This window comes from Embiotoca jacksoni, unplaced genomic scaffold (assembly GCF_022577435.1).
Source record: "Embiotoca jacksoni isolate LCO1_2020_lvr unplaced genomic scaffold, fEmbJac1.0.p SCAF_1, whole genome shotgun sequence".
In the NCBI taxonomy this organism is placed as follows: Eukaryota; Metazoa; Chordata; class Actinopteri; family Embiotocidae; genus Embiotoca; species Embiotoca jacksoni.
The window spans coordinates 4946591-4963353 of record NW_027185229.1 but is presented as its reverse complement, the minus strand read 5'-3'; the positions used below and the strand labels follow the sequence as shown (position 1 = coordinate 4963353).

The window sequence follows — 16763 nt, the reverse complement described above, 5'->3', positions numbered from 1 at the left end:
CAGACAGCTAGTGACAGCCGAATTGAACCGCTCCCCCAAGCAGCCGTTAGTAAACTGGATCAAACGGGGACATTACCGGACAGCTCGATGGGGACACGGCAATAACGTCGGTTAACGCTCGGTGGACACGGAAGACGCGGTTTACAACTTTGAAACTTGACTACCGTAGTTGGTTGGCGCCGCTCCGAGTAATGTTATCGCGCGTGCCGATGGCCAACTGAGTTAACACTGTTGCTTCTAGTTGTAGCATCGACAACGTTAGCCGTAACGTTTGACATCTGGCGAGCGAAAAAGCTGAGCAGCCTCGGTGTCTACGGTCCCGGCGGGTCGCCCGCTTCTTTAGCCTGGCAGGTTATCGACAAAACGTCAGGTGGTGTCGGGTCCTCAGTAAGGATGGGTGACATTAACCCATCGACATCGCACGCGTTTGAGTCCGAGGTGAGTGTTTTTATGTGACTGAGAGGAGTTTTCTGTCGCGGCTAGCGACGTTAGCAGAGATGTCGACCTGCTCAGCACACGGTGCATGTTAGTTAGCGTTAGCTCGGCGCGCTAATGTTGACAGAACAGTTAGCCCATCGTGCAGAAATTCAAGCACGTTTTTACACATGCTTTAAACGTTCAGACAAGTCTGCGTTAGACTGTCAACTTTCGCCAGTGAATCCTGACATAGTGTCCGAGAAGGAGTCGTTAACGTCGCGACTTGAATCAGTACTTTGTGCACGTTACAGCTAGCTCGGTCTGTGTTTCATCGAAAAAGAAAACATTCCATCACGAAGCATGCTAACATGAACGCCGGCTAACTGTCCATCGTTTTCACGCCGTCCGCCTCCATCGTCAGTCAACAGTTTGCCAACACTCGTGTCTGTATGACTCTCTGGGACTGTTTTTGATAGTTGGTGATACGAAGCACTTTTCGGCTTCAAGGTTTCCGTTTGCCAGCTCAACTACACGGACACCAGCCCTTTAACATTAGCTACTCACCTGGCTAACATAAGCTGCCGGTTCTAGTTGGGGTCATCAGCGTGTGTGTGTGTGTGGGGGGGGGGGGGATATGTCCATGCATGTCATCAAACTTGAACTAAAAAAAAAAAAAAAAGGTTCACTTTTGTTGTCTCTGAGTGTCAGCACGGAGGATGTGTGGCGATCAGTTTTCTTTCATGTCAACGCCATGTTGTGTAGATTTGATGCAGCTAACGTTTCATGGATGCTTCTCTCTGCTTCAGGGGTTCAGTCCGCCATACAGGAGGAGGAGGACGGTGGAGGATTTTAACAAGTTTTGCACTTTTGTATTGGCCTATGCCGGTTACATCCCGTATCCCCAGGAGGTAAGTACGCGAGGCTGTCAGTGCCTGTACGTTCATCTACACATACGCATCTCCATTGTTGGGCTATATTGGTGCCTCCTGTTAATGTTGATGTCCCTGTTTGGAATCAGCCATATCTCTTGTTGTACGCAGCTACTGCATGTTTCCATATGTAAACAAGCAAAATAAAAAATCCTGGTAAAGTAGAAAAACCTATATAATGTTGTTTTAGTCTAATATTTATCAACGTATAAATATTAGATGATATTAGATCAAGAGGTGTGTGGCAAATTATTAAAGGCAATAAAGTCCGACAAACTGAAGGGGTAGTAAAACTTAGCCTTCTGTCTATCACATATATTTTTTTTGTTCTTGAATGATGTTGACTCAGCAACTTGGGTATGAGACCAAGGTCTCTATTTGCTAATTTTAATCTTCTGTTTGGGTACAGAGAGAGATAGATAGCTGGACAATGAGATTATCTTAAACCAATCCTTTTTGTCTCTGTAGTTTCTGTAGATCTCTAATCTCTAGCTTTTTCTTGCCATTTCACAGACTGTTCCTGGTGTAAGACATGGCTGCATTGCCTCCTGGCTAGTTTTTGCTGGTTTCCTTTGACTGTTTTGTTACATTTAATGTCCGCTGCTGTTTGTGACTTCCTTATCTGACCCCTCTGTTGGGTGGAAAGTAGCCCTGGTCCAACTTAGAATTCAATTATCACCATGTTCCTGCTTGTAACACAATCATATACATTTAACACAGTGTATTAAGAACATGCACTACACTGCCCAAAACATCGAAGCCCTGTCCTGTTATCAGGCCACCCTTCCCGTCTGTGTGCTGGCACACAAGGTGTTGTTTTCTGATTTATTTTTCATGTTGAGGGCAGTTTACTTTGTCAGAATTAGTGCTGGATAAATTTACTCACTCCTCGTCAATATCAGCAGCAGGGGTTTCTATATTCAGACTGCCTCTCTTTTGAAGGTTTTTTTGGTTCACTATGGTGCTCCTCAGTTTCTCTCTAACAGGGTCATTGTATTGTTCAGCAGAGGAATCTGTGTGAAGAGCTGTCGCACACATTTTGAATCAGTTAGTCACCACCTTTATCGCCTAAAACTAGCGTGAACTCCCATTATAGGATTCTTCACTGCGCAGTAGCTCCAGCCCACCCAACAGTACAGGCAGCACAGCTGACAGTGATGGCTGGACCCCAGGACCCCCAACCTCCTGCCCCCAACGCCCTCCCAAGGTCCCGCAGGACAGGAGCAGGAAACGCCCACCGCCTGGACCCACACTGTCCAGTCACGCCAAGAAAGACGTAAGCTGAAGTGCTGTCAAATGATTCGCCACATATGTCCATCTCCTAAAATCAAACCAAATCAGATTTGCCCTAATTTTGATATACACGCCTGATATTTTCTCTTCTGCAGCACACGATCACCACCCTGCATCCAGACGACCGCAGGAAAGCTGACAAGCTGAAGAAGAAGAAGAGAAGAAAGGAGAGGGAGCATCAGTCTGGTGAGGAAAGCGAGGTTCAGCAAGCCCGCTCAGCCACCCCAGAGCCGCAGTGCCCCGTCTCCTTCAGCGGCCGAATGATCAAAGAAGAGCCTGAAGATGAGATCAGCATTCCCCTCCACCCCCAGTGCCTGCCAAACCCATCCCCCTGCAAAGAGGAGCCCAAGGAGGAGCGTCGACACTGGGATGGTCAAGACCTTGAAGAAGGGGTCGTAAAGGTGCAGAAGGTGGAGGGCTTTTCAGGAAGCAGAACAGTGTTTCGCCAGGGGAAACAGGTGGTGTTCAGAGACGAGGATGGGTCAGGAGAGGATGAGGACATAATGGTGGACTCGGGTAAGATCTCACTGTGCTACGAATGCTTACATGTCAGAAATCTGATGGTTGAATGAAATGAACGCTCGGTGTGTTCTCTCTTCTGTCTTCTCAGACGACGACTCGTGGGACCTGGTGACATGTTTCTGCACGAAGCCTTTCGCGGGCCGGGCCATGATTGAATGTAACAAGTGTAACACCTGGATCCACCTGTCGTGCGCCAAGATCCGCAAGAGCCACGTGCCAGAGACATATGTGTGCCAGAGCTGCCGAGAGATGAAAGGACCGGCGGACGCCCGACGCTCCCACCGCTCTCGTGTCGGCCCACGCAAGCATCTGCTAGACTGACCCCTGGACGAACCCTGAACTCTGACCCCTTCCGCTCCTGCGTACCTTCCACCTGCTGGACTCAGACCCCTTCCTCAAATTCAGGTCTTGCACCCCTCCAGTCTCTGTCCTTCATGGTCAACCGTGAACCCACATTTTCTAGAAACACTTTGGTGGACTTATCCCAAGCCCTTATCCCATTTGAAAACCTTTTGAGTGCTATTTTAGATTTACTAAGGTTTGTTTCTGCTTCCTACAGACTCTGTGCGTAAAGCAATCACTGAATGGATGTCTGTCTGTAGATGACATTAGCATAGCAGCAAACCGCTACTTGTTGGGACTTCTGTGTCTCGTGAACACTGGAAACATTTGAACTGCCATGTAGACAGAATATCCTCACAACTGCCACCCACTATGGTGCATGCTGGGATTTGTGGGAAAAGATGGTTTGCACTTTTTCTCACTTTTTTTGATTTTTAAATCCATCTGACCTTTCTGTCGTAGAGACAGGTATATCTTTCAGATTAAACTGGATTTGTTTTCTCTATGATGCCTCCGTTCATGTTACTTAATTAACCATTTAAAATGAGAAAAAACAAGTTAAGCCTTGTGATAATTGCTTCAGACGGTGCTATAGTTTTAAGCTGAGGTATAATCCAATAGAACAAAGATGTAGGATAAGAGCCTAGAGTCTGCATCTGCTTCATCTGTTTGTTGTTCTGTTTTTTTATTTAAGATTTTTGGAAAGAATATCATTGTAGCTATGAGCTCATACAACCGAACCAAGCGCTTGTTCTCCTCCCTTCCACTTCACAAGCTGTCTTCCAGCCTCGGCTATTCCTCTGAATCAAAATGTTACTCGGCCATAAAGGGAGATTTCACACTCTGTGTTTCTCAAAGTGTTAAAACAGTGTCCTTATCACACCTTTTTTTGTTTGTTTTCCGAATAAAGAAATTGTTATTTAAATATCTTTAACAGCCACATATCTGACAAGAATCGGATAACGCAACAGGTTTCGAGTAAAGGTGGTTTTTCGTTCTGCATTTCATGACTGTGTTGGGCGGCGGTATTGTTCATGAATCATTTTTATTATTAAAACCATTATTTACTACTTACTTGTAAACGGTTTCATGTCCAAGACAAGGTTATCACAGACAAATATATTTATATAAGGGAACTCCTATGGCCGTCCTGTTGAGATATCGATAGAAAAAAAATGAAGCTATCTTAACTAGAATAGTGTTGGTAGAGAGATTCTCTCAACAGTCCAGTTGACATTATGCATGCGAGTGTGTTTGTTTGAATGAGGGTGCCGGCGATGCACGTGGTGCTGTGAGTTGTCTCAACTAAGCTCCATGGTTTTTGGGTTGTTTGTAAGATGGAGAAATAGAAATCTGCAAAGTGCCGTGGGCAGGGTTGGTTTGTTTTTGTGTCTGAAGCATCCGATAAGACCAGATCTCAGTCCCTCATCACCTCTCGCTAACATTTTCACAGCAGTATTCAGTTCTATATGAAGCAGGTTTAAATGAAAATGTTTTTTTTTTTTTGTTTTTTGTTTTTTTAGGACATTTCTCCTCTAAAACTTCCTCTAGTTTGGATGAGAGATTTGAAGCTTTGTTATTCACGTGCCATCTGCTGTTGGGCCTGTCTGTGTAGGCTACATGTTGTTTCTGATTATATACAAAGCCATACTGTAGTGACAGATTTTTAGACTCAGAACCTTGGATGTTAGTCCAGGATGGGGTTTTACAATGCAGAATCAAAGACTTCACCGGAGACCAACTTACACACAGACACACACACAGACACACACACTATGAATGTTGGGTTTTGTCGAGAACACAGGAGTTTTAAAGTGGTTAACCTAACTGGTTCGTACCCAGCAATCACTTCGGTTGTGATGTTTTTAAGACCGAAAGTCACTTGCAGTTTCTCAGGACACGTATGTCTTGAAGAGACTCTGAAGACATCTTCAGGCACAAATTCTTAATTTTAATCTGTGTCTTAAAGACATTGGTGTAATAAATGTTAACAATGCTCATTGTGATACAGCTTGTTTCTTCTGGTCCTGGGTTGTCCTTTCCCCTCACTGAGAAAGCGTTGTCTGTACTGTGGTGCAAACTGTTTCTGTGAAACTATTGTAAACTATTGTAAATAAAGAGTTACAGTTTTACCTGCTGATTGGTTTTTCAGCTATGTTCTAGTAATCACATGCCACTTTTTTTTATTTTTTTATATTTATTGTAGTCTTTACAGGACAGTACATCGGCTCCTCAACCATACATAACATTGACATACTGAAGTGAAGGTTCGGATGATGGGTTGGAATGTAAGGGCAGGGTGCAGTCTTGTCGGCTGGCCTCATGGTGGCACTAGAGCAGAGATGACCTGACAAAACACTTCACAGCGCACACACAGCTAAAAAAACAAAAACAATAAAGAAAAATACTAGAAACAATCAGCGCAAAATGGCTGCTGCAAATAGTGACCTCTACACAGGATCCTTGCTATAGATCTCACTGGACACACACACACACACACACACACACAGACAGGCATCCTTCAAACTGAACACCAAACTTTCTCCATCTCAGTGCGGTTTTATTTTTACGCACCTTCTGTCAGACAAATCACAGCAATAGAACTGGAACTGAAATCAAAGGAGGACGCTATATAACTGCATTAGTCACTACTTACGAGATGCAAACTGCAGTTCAGTAAAAGTGTACTGCTGCTACAATTAGAGGCTCCAGCACCACTTCGATGACAACTAGCCTCGAATGTTTATTTTAAATACTGTACATTTTGTGCAAAATATTACTTTTATATGCAATAAAATTCTATTTGCATCCTACACTAGTGATTTTTCAGGATTTCCCTGAAGTTCACCAACAGGCTCATCCCGACAAAATATGGAATAACTGGCCAACTTCTGGTAGTTAAGAATCAATCTATCTACAGTTATAAATATGGACACAAACAATAGATCAGAATAAGGAGAAAAATCTAATTACATGGAAGTTGCATTGTGCAATTAATATGAATAAATGTCACCATCTTGTCCACCTCTCCACTCTGATGAGAAAATAGCAGTTAGTTAGTGTTTGAATTATCATTTGAAATACAGAAATTAAATCTCACTGTATGAAGTAGGGTTTTAGTCTCGACAGTATATCACTAAGTATAAGGAGTGGCAGATTTTTTTAAATAAAAAAAATGAATGAAAATGTATCAAATTAAAGGATATGGCATAGGACCGGTGTTGAAACTCAATGTACATTTTAAAGCCAAATTCAAAGTGGTTTTAGTGAGACTCGGCTGCAGTGACCGCTTCAGCAGCAAACAAGCTCCATGAGGCAAAGCGTTGATCCGAGTCACATCCCAACCACAAAACAATTTCAATATCCGTATTTGAAAATAATGCATCAGATCTATACCTGTATTTACTGTTATCACTGGCTTTGAGCCGGACATACACCAGCAAAGTAAAAACTATAACCTTCACCGGATTAAAAATCAATTTAGAAAATTCCGTGCAGAGACAATCGATAAAACACTGACGCTAATCAAATCCAAGTTGAATTTTTGCCTTTAAATTGGTGTCTCGAAAGAGAAATAAAAAAAATCGATATGGAGAATTCCTTCTTCAGTTCTCACGTTCCCTCCTTGGCTCGTACGATCCCTCCCTACCTTCACAGATAGAAGTTTTAAGCACCTGTTTACTTCGGCTGACTGGCACCTAACTGAGCAGCAGATATATTATTAATATATATTAAATTAGGATGAGACAAGTAAAGAAAAACATGAGTTCGGTCAGTCCTCAGAGGCATGATCCTGCATAGTGTTACTATAGACATTTGCATGAATTATTGCAATGACTACCATTGTTGGATTCAAAACTACCAGGGTGATACACATACAGGACAAAGACTACAATGACATGGGGGGAGGATCACTGCTCCTCTGTAATCCACCTGACATAATCAATATCGATACATTTTTTTTTACGTATCTATGTATTTTTATCACCATGGCTGCAGTGTCAGTCTCATATAAAACTATGTTCTGGGCTAATGTCTGATCTCTTACAGCAGGCTGATACTGGAGCAGCTCTGTAAGGTGTAGCCGACTGGGGACAACAACAAAAAACAACCTCAGACCTGTCTCCTGGATTCTGCCGGACCCGGGGAACGACCTACAGGAAAGGGAGGAGTGGAGGAACTTGATAAACAGATTCTCTAATACCGTGACAGAAGAGGGCCAGAGGAGGGAAACAAACTTATTTCTGATGCGTCCCCTCCACTCTCAGGCTCTTCTTCTGTTTACACAAAGTCTGTTTTATCAGCAGTCGCCTTCTGTTTCTCCAGCAGCAGTGGTCTCCTAGGACTCGGACTCAAGTCTGTGCGCTGACAAGACAAAACAAATATATATATAATTCGAACATGGATGCAAGCTCATAGTGTGAGTTTTAATAATGTTGGAATTAGTGTGCAGCTACGAGGCTCTCTGGTAAAGTGGCTGCATACTAACATTGCTTGGGTATCCGAAGTGGCTCCGTGTCTGCAGAGAGGACTTGGTGCATGACACCTCTGAACTGGTACAGCAATTTTAGACTCTTCTCCTCTCCCACACAGGGGTCGTAGAAGCCTGGCAACCCCGCCTGCACACAGAGCAACCATTCAACTGCAATGTATGAGAGCAGATGAACGAGACCTTCGGGCACAAAACCGTCATTTGATTGGACGCACCTTGGAGGACTCGGTGAGGATGAGTTTGGAGTCTTTGACCAGGCACTGCAGAGGCACAGTCACGTCGATGACCTTGGCTTTCTCCTGCTTCTGGCTGGTGTCTGACACAAACTTTCCATACCAGGCGTTCAGGATGATCAGACCTGCACGGTAACATGCAGCGGTGTGAGGGGCTTTTATGTAACTCTGTGTGTGTGTGTGTGTGTGTGTGTGTGTGTGTGTGTGTGTGTGTGTGTGTGTGTGTGTGTGTGTGGATCAAAACAGAAATATTACCACAGAAAACCAAAGATGTTTAATGCATGATTATAATGTGAGTGTTGGTCTTTGGATTCCTTCTACAACCATGTAAACACTAACTCTGACAAACTTTGGCGTGATCTTTTTTTACAACGTTTGCTTGATATTACAGCAAAGCAACTATTCTACCAACTATTCAGGATTATTTTGGCCCTAAAAAAATATATTTCAGGGTATTTTTGCAATAAATATATCCTTGACGATATGAAAAAATATTAAATATTATTCTGTTGTTAAATTCAAGAACACAGAATTACAAACAGAAATGTGTGTAGTCTTATCTGTGTGCATTAATGTAACAGTTTGCCTTTAAATAATACTGTAGTTTGTTGTACAGCTGATATTTTGCAACTGATGACCACACCACTGAAGCCCCTCCCCCTTTTGGAACTAACTCCTCCCCCGTGAAGTTGCTCTCAGCCATGCTTCTCGTTGTTGTGCCCAAGTTACTCATACCGTACCATTTTGCATCGTAAAACTATGACATACTTTACTTCAACAAGTCGTAATACTGCCTTTGTCGTGAATCAACATAACAGGAAATCCATTACCACGCTGAAATCATTGCTTTGATTTATGCCAGTGTCCATTCTGATGTCCCACGTTTCATTCTAAATGTTTAACCTACAGAGATGTCCTATAACACCATCATCACTCGCTTTAAAGCATTAGATGAAGTCAGACAAACAGGATCCTGAAGCTGCACTATATTATGTAGTGTGTGGACAGCTGCCATGACAAATGTGTCTGAAGTACACATTTGGATTTTTACCACGTTTGGGCTGGCTACAAACTAAAAAAAGATTCTCAGTTTTTCACCCTAGTGTAATGTCTGTGTGTGTGTGTGTGTGTGTGTGTGTGTGTGTGTGTGTGTGTGTGTGTGTGTGTGTGTGTGTGTGTGTGTGTGTGTGTGTGTATGTGTGTGTGGTGTGTGTGGTGTGTGTGTGTGTGTGTGTCTGTGTGTGTGTAGTCCCACCCATCTTGGATTCTTCTGCTTCCGTGATTCTCCTCACAGACTCCTGCATCAGCAGAACCTGCAGAGGGGCCAAGGGAGAGAGGAGGAGGATGAGGAAGAGGAGGACAAGGAGGAGGAGGAAGAGGGCGAGGAGGAGGAGGAGAGCAAAACAGGATTGGATGCCAGAGAGATATTTCAGACGAGATTGAGTCATGAGTTCGTAATTAGCAGAGCTGAACTTGGAAACAATGATGCCCCCCCCCCCCCACACACACACACACACGCACACACACACGAAGAATAAGTGTGCTACCGCGTGTGAGTACTCACAGCCGACTCTGCCTCCTGCTTCTTCTTGGCGATGTCTGTGGCGGAGCTCTTCCTCTGCAGCTCCAGCTCTCTAAAGGAGGCGCAGAGGCAGACAAAGCAGACATCAACAATCACCCACAGGGATTCACAGTGGAGGCTCCCTGTGATGACAGCGGGAGCGTGAAAGAAACCCCTCTAGCACTAACAACACTCGTAACTGAAACGCTGCATTTTTCGCCCAAATCAGGGGCGTGGAGTCGCCTTTGTTTTGAAGCACAAACGTTTGTGATGTGACTATCTATAAAATTCATACAAATTAAGGAGAACTTAGTACTTATGGGTGATTGGTAAGGAAAGATTATTCTCTATTAAATTCAGTCTGAACGAAGATTAATTTTTATCATGACTGAAAACAAGCCTGGAACAAAGATTTCCTTCTACTGGTTGAGGCAGAGCAGGTTTTACTCACTCTATTTTCTGTGCTTGTGAATAAGGGATGATGATCAGCCGGTGGATGGCCAGGTACACCAGCAGAGGCCCCGCAGTGGCGTAGAAGACAGCGCTGGGCAGCAGCTGATCTGTCAGGTGGACCGGAAACAGGTACGTCTGACTTGCCCGCGCCAGCCTGTAACAAACCCACCGGCACAAGTGTAAAACCACACATTATAGACAGTCATGCAGCGAGACACAGGAAGAGTGAGGTCAGATTTCGGGGCTGGACAAGTACTTGATCTTGAGTGTGACTCCCTGTGGGACACCGATGCTGACAGTGGCTGACAGTACACTGTGTCGGCTGATCTTCCTCTCTGCTCCATATTCCACCACAGTGCCGAACCAGCCCGTCCTGTAGAAGCAGGAACACAAAAGTCCACTTGAGAAAAGGAGCCAGGCAGCTACTGATGACATCATAGTGCCAGTGCAAAAAAATGTTGTAGGATCAATTATATGCATTTCTCACAACATATATTTTCTTTTGACTGTTAAATTGACCTTTTTACATTAATTTCTGATTTTATGAATGTTAAATTTAATCTAGTGTCATTTTTTATATTTCATATTTTAAATCATTTTGTATTGTTTTTTTAAATGATTTTTTTTTCTCCTTTAGCTGTTTTTAAAGCAGTCTTTGGCTTTATGTTTCCAACTCTGGGAACTTCAGTAAACTGACGCACACTGGAGTATGATTCTGCATGTTAGTCTGAAAGTTAAAACATAAAAGGTCAACAAAAACAGGATGCAACATCAACATACTTCCACCAGCTCATTAACAGAATATTTTTATTGTCAATTTTTAACTGACAATTTTTTGCCCAATATTCCTGTCTTTCCAGGAATACATTTAGGATATCATTAAGATACACATACTTGACAGAGCCTTTAACTTTGGTCTGGTCTTCATCCTGGAACTTGTACTGGTAGCTCATCATCAGGTAGGAGTGAGGCACACCCAGCTGGAAGGAGAGTGTCGGGAAGCCACAAGCGTCGTGATAAAGAGCAGATAACGAATGGGCAGCAACATTTAGAGTCATCAATGAACTTCTGCTTTTGTTTGTGTGTACCTGCAGAGCGAGAGTAAAGTGGCTGCTCTTCGTGTCTCGGACCAGGCTGGTCGTCATGGCGCTGTTGGGCCCCCAGCGCCACTGGAGGTAACCCATAGTGTTCTGGTCCAGGTGGCGCGCCGTCATCAGAGAACAGGTCGGACGCAAACCTCGAGGAGAGAACTGCAAACCGCACTGGGCTGTCAAGAAGCTGGAGGGGGGGAAAGGACATATGGATAGGAGGTATGAAGGGATGGATGCTGTTCATATGTTAATACAGTTCTTTAATATGTGAAAAACAAAAGAAGTGGGCCGTACCAGCGTGGAGTGAGATTCCGAAACACCTTCAACCCAATGAGAGGTCCCAAGATGTCTCCTGCACCTAACTCCACCTGCAGAGACGAATGCAGACATAAATACATGGAAGGAGGTGATCGTTCCAGAAAACTGATCATTTAATATTGGACCAGCTGCTCCTTTCACCATCTACAATGTGCTTCAGTGTGTGTGTGTGTGTGTGTGTGTGTGTGTGTATATGTGTTTCTGTGTTTGTGTGTACCTCTCCCCAGCCTTTTGCTGACATGATCCTGCGTACAGTCATGTTGATGTTGCCCCCTCCGTTCCCATTGTGCGTAGAGAGCGAACCCGACAGCACTGCTGTGTCCAGGTTCGTCAGAGGAGCCTGAAGTGAGACAGAAAAAGTGATGCCTGGTAAAAAAAACAAAAAAACAAGAAACCAAAGTGATGCTGGCCCAAGTTTGCACGTGGGTGGACAGTAACTGCTCAGCGAGCGTGCTCTGTTGTACCTCTATGGACTGGGAAATATGCATCTTGTTGATTTCAATATGTGGAAAGCCTCCTCCTGGCATCTCTTCAAAGTCTTCGTCATAGCGGTCAAACAGGTCGGTTGCATCCACACCGACGCTGATGGTGCCCTGGATAATGACGGAGTGAGAAAAAGAGATTGACAGAATTAATTATGGAAGAAGGACATATAATGAAATGAAAGTGGTCAAAGTGGTGGCCCACACGACAAACACAGTGAAAGTAATGAAGTTGGTGAAGGATTGTCAGGCAGTTGTGTCGGAGTAAACCTTGGGGTTTGTTCTTTGCTGCAGTCTCCTCTCTTCTCTTTCTCTCTGTAGCTTTTCATACTCTTCTCGAATTTCTGCTGGTGTCCTCTTCCTCTCCACCACCTACATGGTGTCATGAAATACAGGTGAAGAAGATGTGCAAAGTAGCAGCAAAACCCCTCAAATATAAGACAGGTAGGTTAGAAAACGAACCTCCCAGCCTTCCACCTCCAGCCCTTTCTTCCCAAAGATGTCATAGATGGCTCTGGAGTGAGCATCACTGAGCACTGAGGGGAAATTACAGTTCAGCTTACATTTTGTGTTTTGTATGATGCTTGGTCTGTTTTAATGTCCATGGAGATGCCATTTGTTTGTGTCAGTGAGTGTCCTTACCTTCATAAGCCTGGTGAACCTGGTTGAAAAGTTGTTCTGCTTGACTTTTCAGCTCTGGGTCTCTATGTTTGTCAGGATGGTAGAGCATACATAGCCTCCGATATGACGCCTTCAGCTCGTCCAATGTAGCCTGTGACAAGAGAGAGAACGACTGTCACTCCTGAGCAGGGTTGCGACCTATTTTCAATATTGACTAATCTCCTAAATATTTTGTTGTTTGACTTGTTAATCATTTGGCCTGAAATGACCAAAATGCCAGAAAATTGCAATTTCTTTGCCCAAACAAGTTTATCTCCTTTTTTGAGGCAAGGTACGTTTATTTGTATTTCACATTTGAGCAACCAGGCAATTCAAAGTGCTTTACACAGAACATGAATGACATCAGCACAAAATGTAGACGTAACAGATAGCAATTAAAAAGCGAAAAATAAAAAATAGAAATACAACAGTAAAAGTGACAGCGCAGCGTAAAAAAGAAGTTATTATTTGATTTAACAAAAAACAGAAAGGTCTCCAGCCTTAATTTTAAAGAACTGAGAGTTGCAGCAGACCTGCGGTTCTCTGAGTTTGTTCAAAACATGTGAAGCAGACCTTTTCCAGAATACCTGAGGTATACCTGATGGTTCATAGTTGCACATCAGAAATGTATTTTGGACCTAAACAGTTCAGTGTATTATAAAGTGACAGTAGTATTTTTTAAATCAATTATTTGACAGAGTAAAGATTGAGACGCTCCACTTTCTTAGTCTTGAAGAAACACCTCCACCTGTCTGATCAATTGTATAGAGAGACCTGTAAACACAAAATGACAGTAGTCGAGTCGACTGAAGATAAACGTATGGATACGATTTTACAAATCCTACTGAGACATACGTTTTTTTAACCCTCCAAACGTTCTCGTGGTGATAGTGAGGAGACTTTGTAAATATATTAATGTGGCTATTAAGATTCATGTTTGAGATTTATAAAAGAAACTGACGTCTGAAAGGCTGAAACCAGCAAATGTGTTGCTTTTGCTTGAAAATAATTGAAAACTGTTGCAATAATTTTCCCTCAGAAGACTAATCAAGTAATTGTACTGATATTACACAACTGCATTAAAGAGGACAATTTGAAGACATAAAACTACCAGGTAACTTCAATTAAAAGTGTCCTAATCCACTGTTAGGTTATGGTGTCTGCCTCAGTTACTACCTAATGCTATCTCATGTTATCCAGCTGATCGAGCCATAGTCGTGACCCAGTTTTGATGATAACTGAGATATAAGGCGATGCTCATTGCTGCAATCGCAGCATTTTTGACAACACTCAATTTCAATGCAAAGTACATGGTTAAATAGCGTGCTTCTGCGTGCATCTGCATCATCAACCGGTCTGAAGCGCGATGATGAAGATGATGGTGCTGCTGACAGAGAGAATCGTTATTCAAGTGGAAGATGATACACCGGATGCACACCACTTTCTCAATGACAATCCACCCCGATGGTCACGGTAACAGGTCCACTATCGTCGGACCGCTCTGTAAAACATGGGGGAAACACTTACCTCTTTCCTGACGTTGAGCAGAGAGTAGTAGTCCTGATTATTAAACTCAAAATCATCCTCCAAGGAAGCCGCCATGTTTGCGTTTGCTCCGTCTCGGTCCCGCCCACCGCCTCGGTGTTCTGGAAGCTCATTGGTCAGCCATAAGGAAGCGCCCGGGTTGGTCTGTCGTCCTCTGCTGGTTGTGTTTGAGCTTTACCAGGAAGAGATTTGGCACCTCCATTCAAGGAGAGAGGCTCAAGCGACTGAGGAGTGTTTTAGAAGGTACGGCGTCTGTCTCTGTGCAAAAAGTCCACCAATATATTATTATTATTATTATTATTATTATTATTATTATTATTATTATTATTATTATTATTATTGAAAATACTATGCTACGGTTGAGCACCGGTTCTCACTTCTGATTGGCCGAACAACCATCGCCCACCAACAGGACGCTAATTTGTTAGCAGCTAGTTTTTGTTTATTTTATCTTTCTGACAGTCTTACCTTGCGTGTTTAAAACAACCTATAAAGTAGCTGTCATGACACTGTCAACCTTTCAACACTATCTGTCTCCAGTCATTGTTCTGCCATGGATGGAGTCATCTGTTTGGAGGCCCTGCTGGCCCCCAGTAAGCACCTGTTTCTCCCCCTCTGGTACCTGGCCCTGTGTTTCTGTATAAGGTAACCAGGTGTCCCAGTTTTTTTAAGACTACACAGCATTTTTTTTTCCTTGTCCTGTGTCCCACATATTGAGACAGTGTCCCACGTTTTGATTGTCTCTAGTCTTCAAGCGACAACACAGCAGGACACACACTTTTCTAAAATGTGGCTTTTGCTTACTTGTGCAGTGCCTGAATTTAAGCAGGATCGCATTGCCACAAATGGCATTTGCCATTTGGCACTTGTACGGAAATGCCTGTAGCATCTGAATGCATTCGTCACAAACTAAAACGGAATGTTTTTGCGCCCTCTATTTCACCCACATAATAATCATACTGATGGAAATTGTTCAACAGCAGTATGGTGGTACTTAGTGAAAAGTAAACACTCCTATGTGGATGTGTGCAACTATTGTGTGCAACTATTTGTTTTCCTCCGCCGCGTCTGAAAATTGGCCGGTGGTCCCTCGATTTCCGCTACGTAATCATGATGGTGACCGTTGAGGTTGAAAAGTTCTAGCATTTCATACTCAATTTGTGGACAAGTATGAGTCTCCAATCCTGGTACATACTGGACCGTCTGCATGCACCTAAATTATTCAGCGCAACTGCAAGTTTGCGCTTTGAGACACAGCCACTGTCTAGAGAGGTCTTTTTTGCATTCTTGGAGAGTTTCACAGCCACTATGGATTTTCTTAGACGCTTGAAAGGAGATGAGACGACGGGTGTTCAGTTGGTTGCAATCTGCAACATGTCTGCCAGATGCTACTAAATCCTACACACTGGGCCTCAAGTTACGAGCAAAACTCTGAAGTAACATTTAGAAAGCCCCCTTTGAGTATATTTATTTTTCTGTACTTTAGCATTTTCATTTCATACAGCTTTATCCCTCCTATTTCTGTATGAACTATTGTACATTGTGCTCCACTACATGTAGATAATAGAGCAGATTAAGATTTTACAACCAAGTCATAAACATTTTTATAGAAGAGGTTGCATTGTTATTGGTCAAACTACCAAAACAGAGGCCTGAATTAAGGACGCCCGGCCACAGCATTAAAATACTGCTGCATCTGTAAATCAGAAACATAAATAGACCCTCTGCTACGACACATACGTTTTATTTTTGATGCTTACTGTACATAATTTAGCAGATAATATTTGAACATTTTAAATGCAGGACTTTAATTTGTAATGGAACTGGCTGTCTTCAGTATCTTAGTGAATAATCTGAAAACCTCTCACACTCCACTACACCATATCAGTAGGTGATTTATCGCTGCATCAACATGTACTGTATATTTTGGAGGACATTTTTTAATCTGATTAGTAACAAATAACTAAAGATATCTGACAAGTGAAATGTACATTTTTCCTTCTGTGGAGGACTCGGCTCCAGCTAACGTTGACATAAAGTAAATGCAGCGCTAAACATTTGCTGCAGATATAAGTTTTATGATTGGACAATTCCCAGCTGACACACGTTCCTCATTGTCATTCATCCTGCTTGTATTCTGTCGATCTCAAGTACCTAGATTGCCTTTGCACTACGAGGCGGACCATAGGTTGCCGAGGACGAACCATTCAAAACCTCTATTTTCAGTGAAGCGTGTCTACGGAAAGGATTGTCTCTGTCAAACACAAGGCTTTGGTGCAAAGGCGATATTCTACCCCGAGGCACAGAGTGACAGTGTGGGTTGGAAACGAGAACATAATGGTCCCAGTTAAGCCCTACTATTTAGAAGGGATAACCAAGTATAAAGCAGTAGAATTATAAATAACCTGTCAGTAAGGATATAGAC

At 43.1% G+C, this 16763-nt stretch overlaps 2 protein-coding genes across 3 annotated transcripts; one reads left to right on the top strand and one right to left on the bottom strand.

The window, feature by feature from the left end:
• Nucleotides 1-5635, top strand: phf13 (PHD finger protein 13). The gene is made up of 5 exons (XM_069157683.1): nt 1-438; nt 1224-1325; nt 2443-2622; nt 2735-3155; nt 3250-5635. Exons 1-5 carry the CDS (start codon nt 394-396, stop codon nt 3480-3482), a joined length of 981 nt encoding a protein of 326 aa, XP_069013784.1. The 5' UTR covers nt 1-393; the 3' UTR covers nt 3483-5635.
• Nucleotides 5636-5679: 44 nt separating this feature from the next.
• On the bottom strand, nt 5680-14483 carry LOC138203083 (dnaJ homolog subfamily C member 11-like). Of its 2 annotated transcripts, XR_011178693.1 has the most exons (17): nt 14321-14483; nt 12776-12905; nt 12596-12669; nt 12404-12505; nt 12116-12244; nt 11869-11991; nt 11628-11701; nt 11331-11520; nt 11137-11222; nt 10499-10615; nt 10241-10396; nt 9793-9862; nt 9484-9541; nt 8211-8353; nt 7993-8122; nt 7742-7868; nt 5680-7657 (listed from the first exon to the last, which is right to left on the bottom strand). XR_011178693.1 is itself a non-coding variant. In XM_069157666.1 (16 exons), the coding sequence occupies exons 1-16, from the start codon at nt 14393-14395 to the stop codon at nt 7843-7845; spliced, it is 1683 nt and encodes a 560-aa protein (XP_069013767.1). In that variant the 5' UTR covers nt 14396-14483; the 3' UTR covers nt 5680-7842. The 2 variants fall into 2 exon arrangements, 1 of the variants encoding a protein (XP_069013767.1); XM_069157666.1 differs by having other exon boundaries at nt 5680-7868.
• Nucleotides 14484-16763: the final 2280 nt, after the last annotated feature.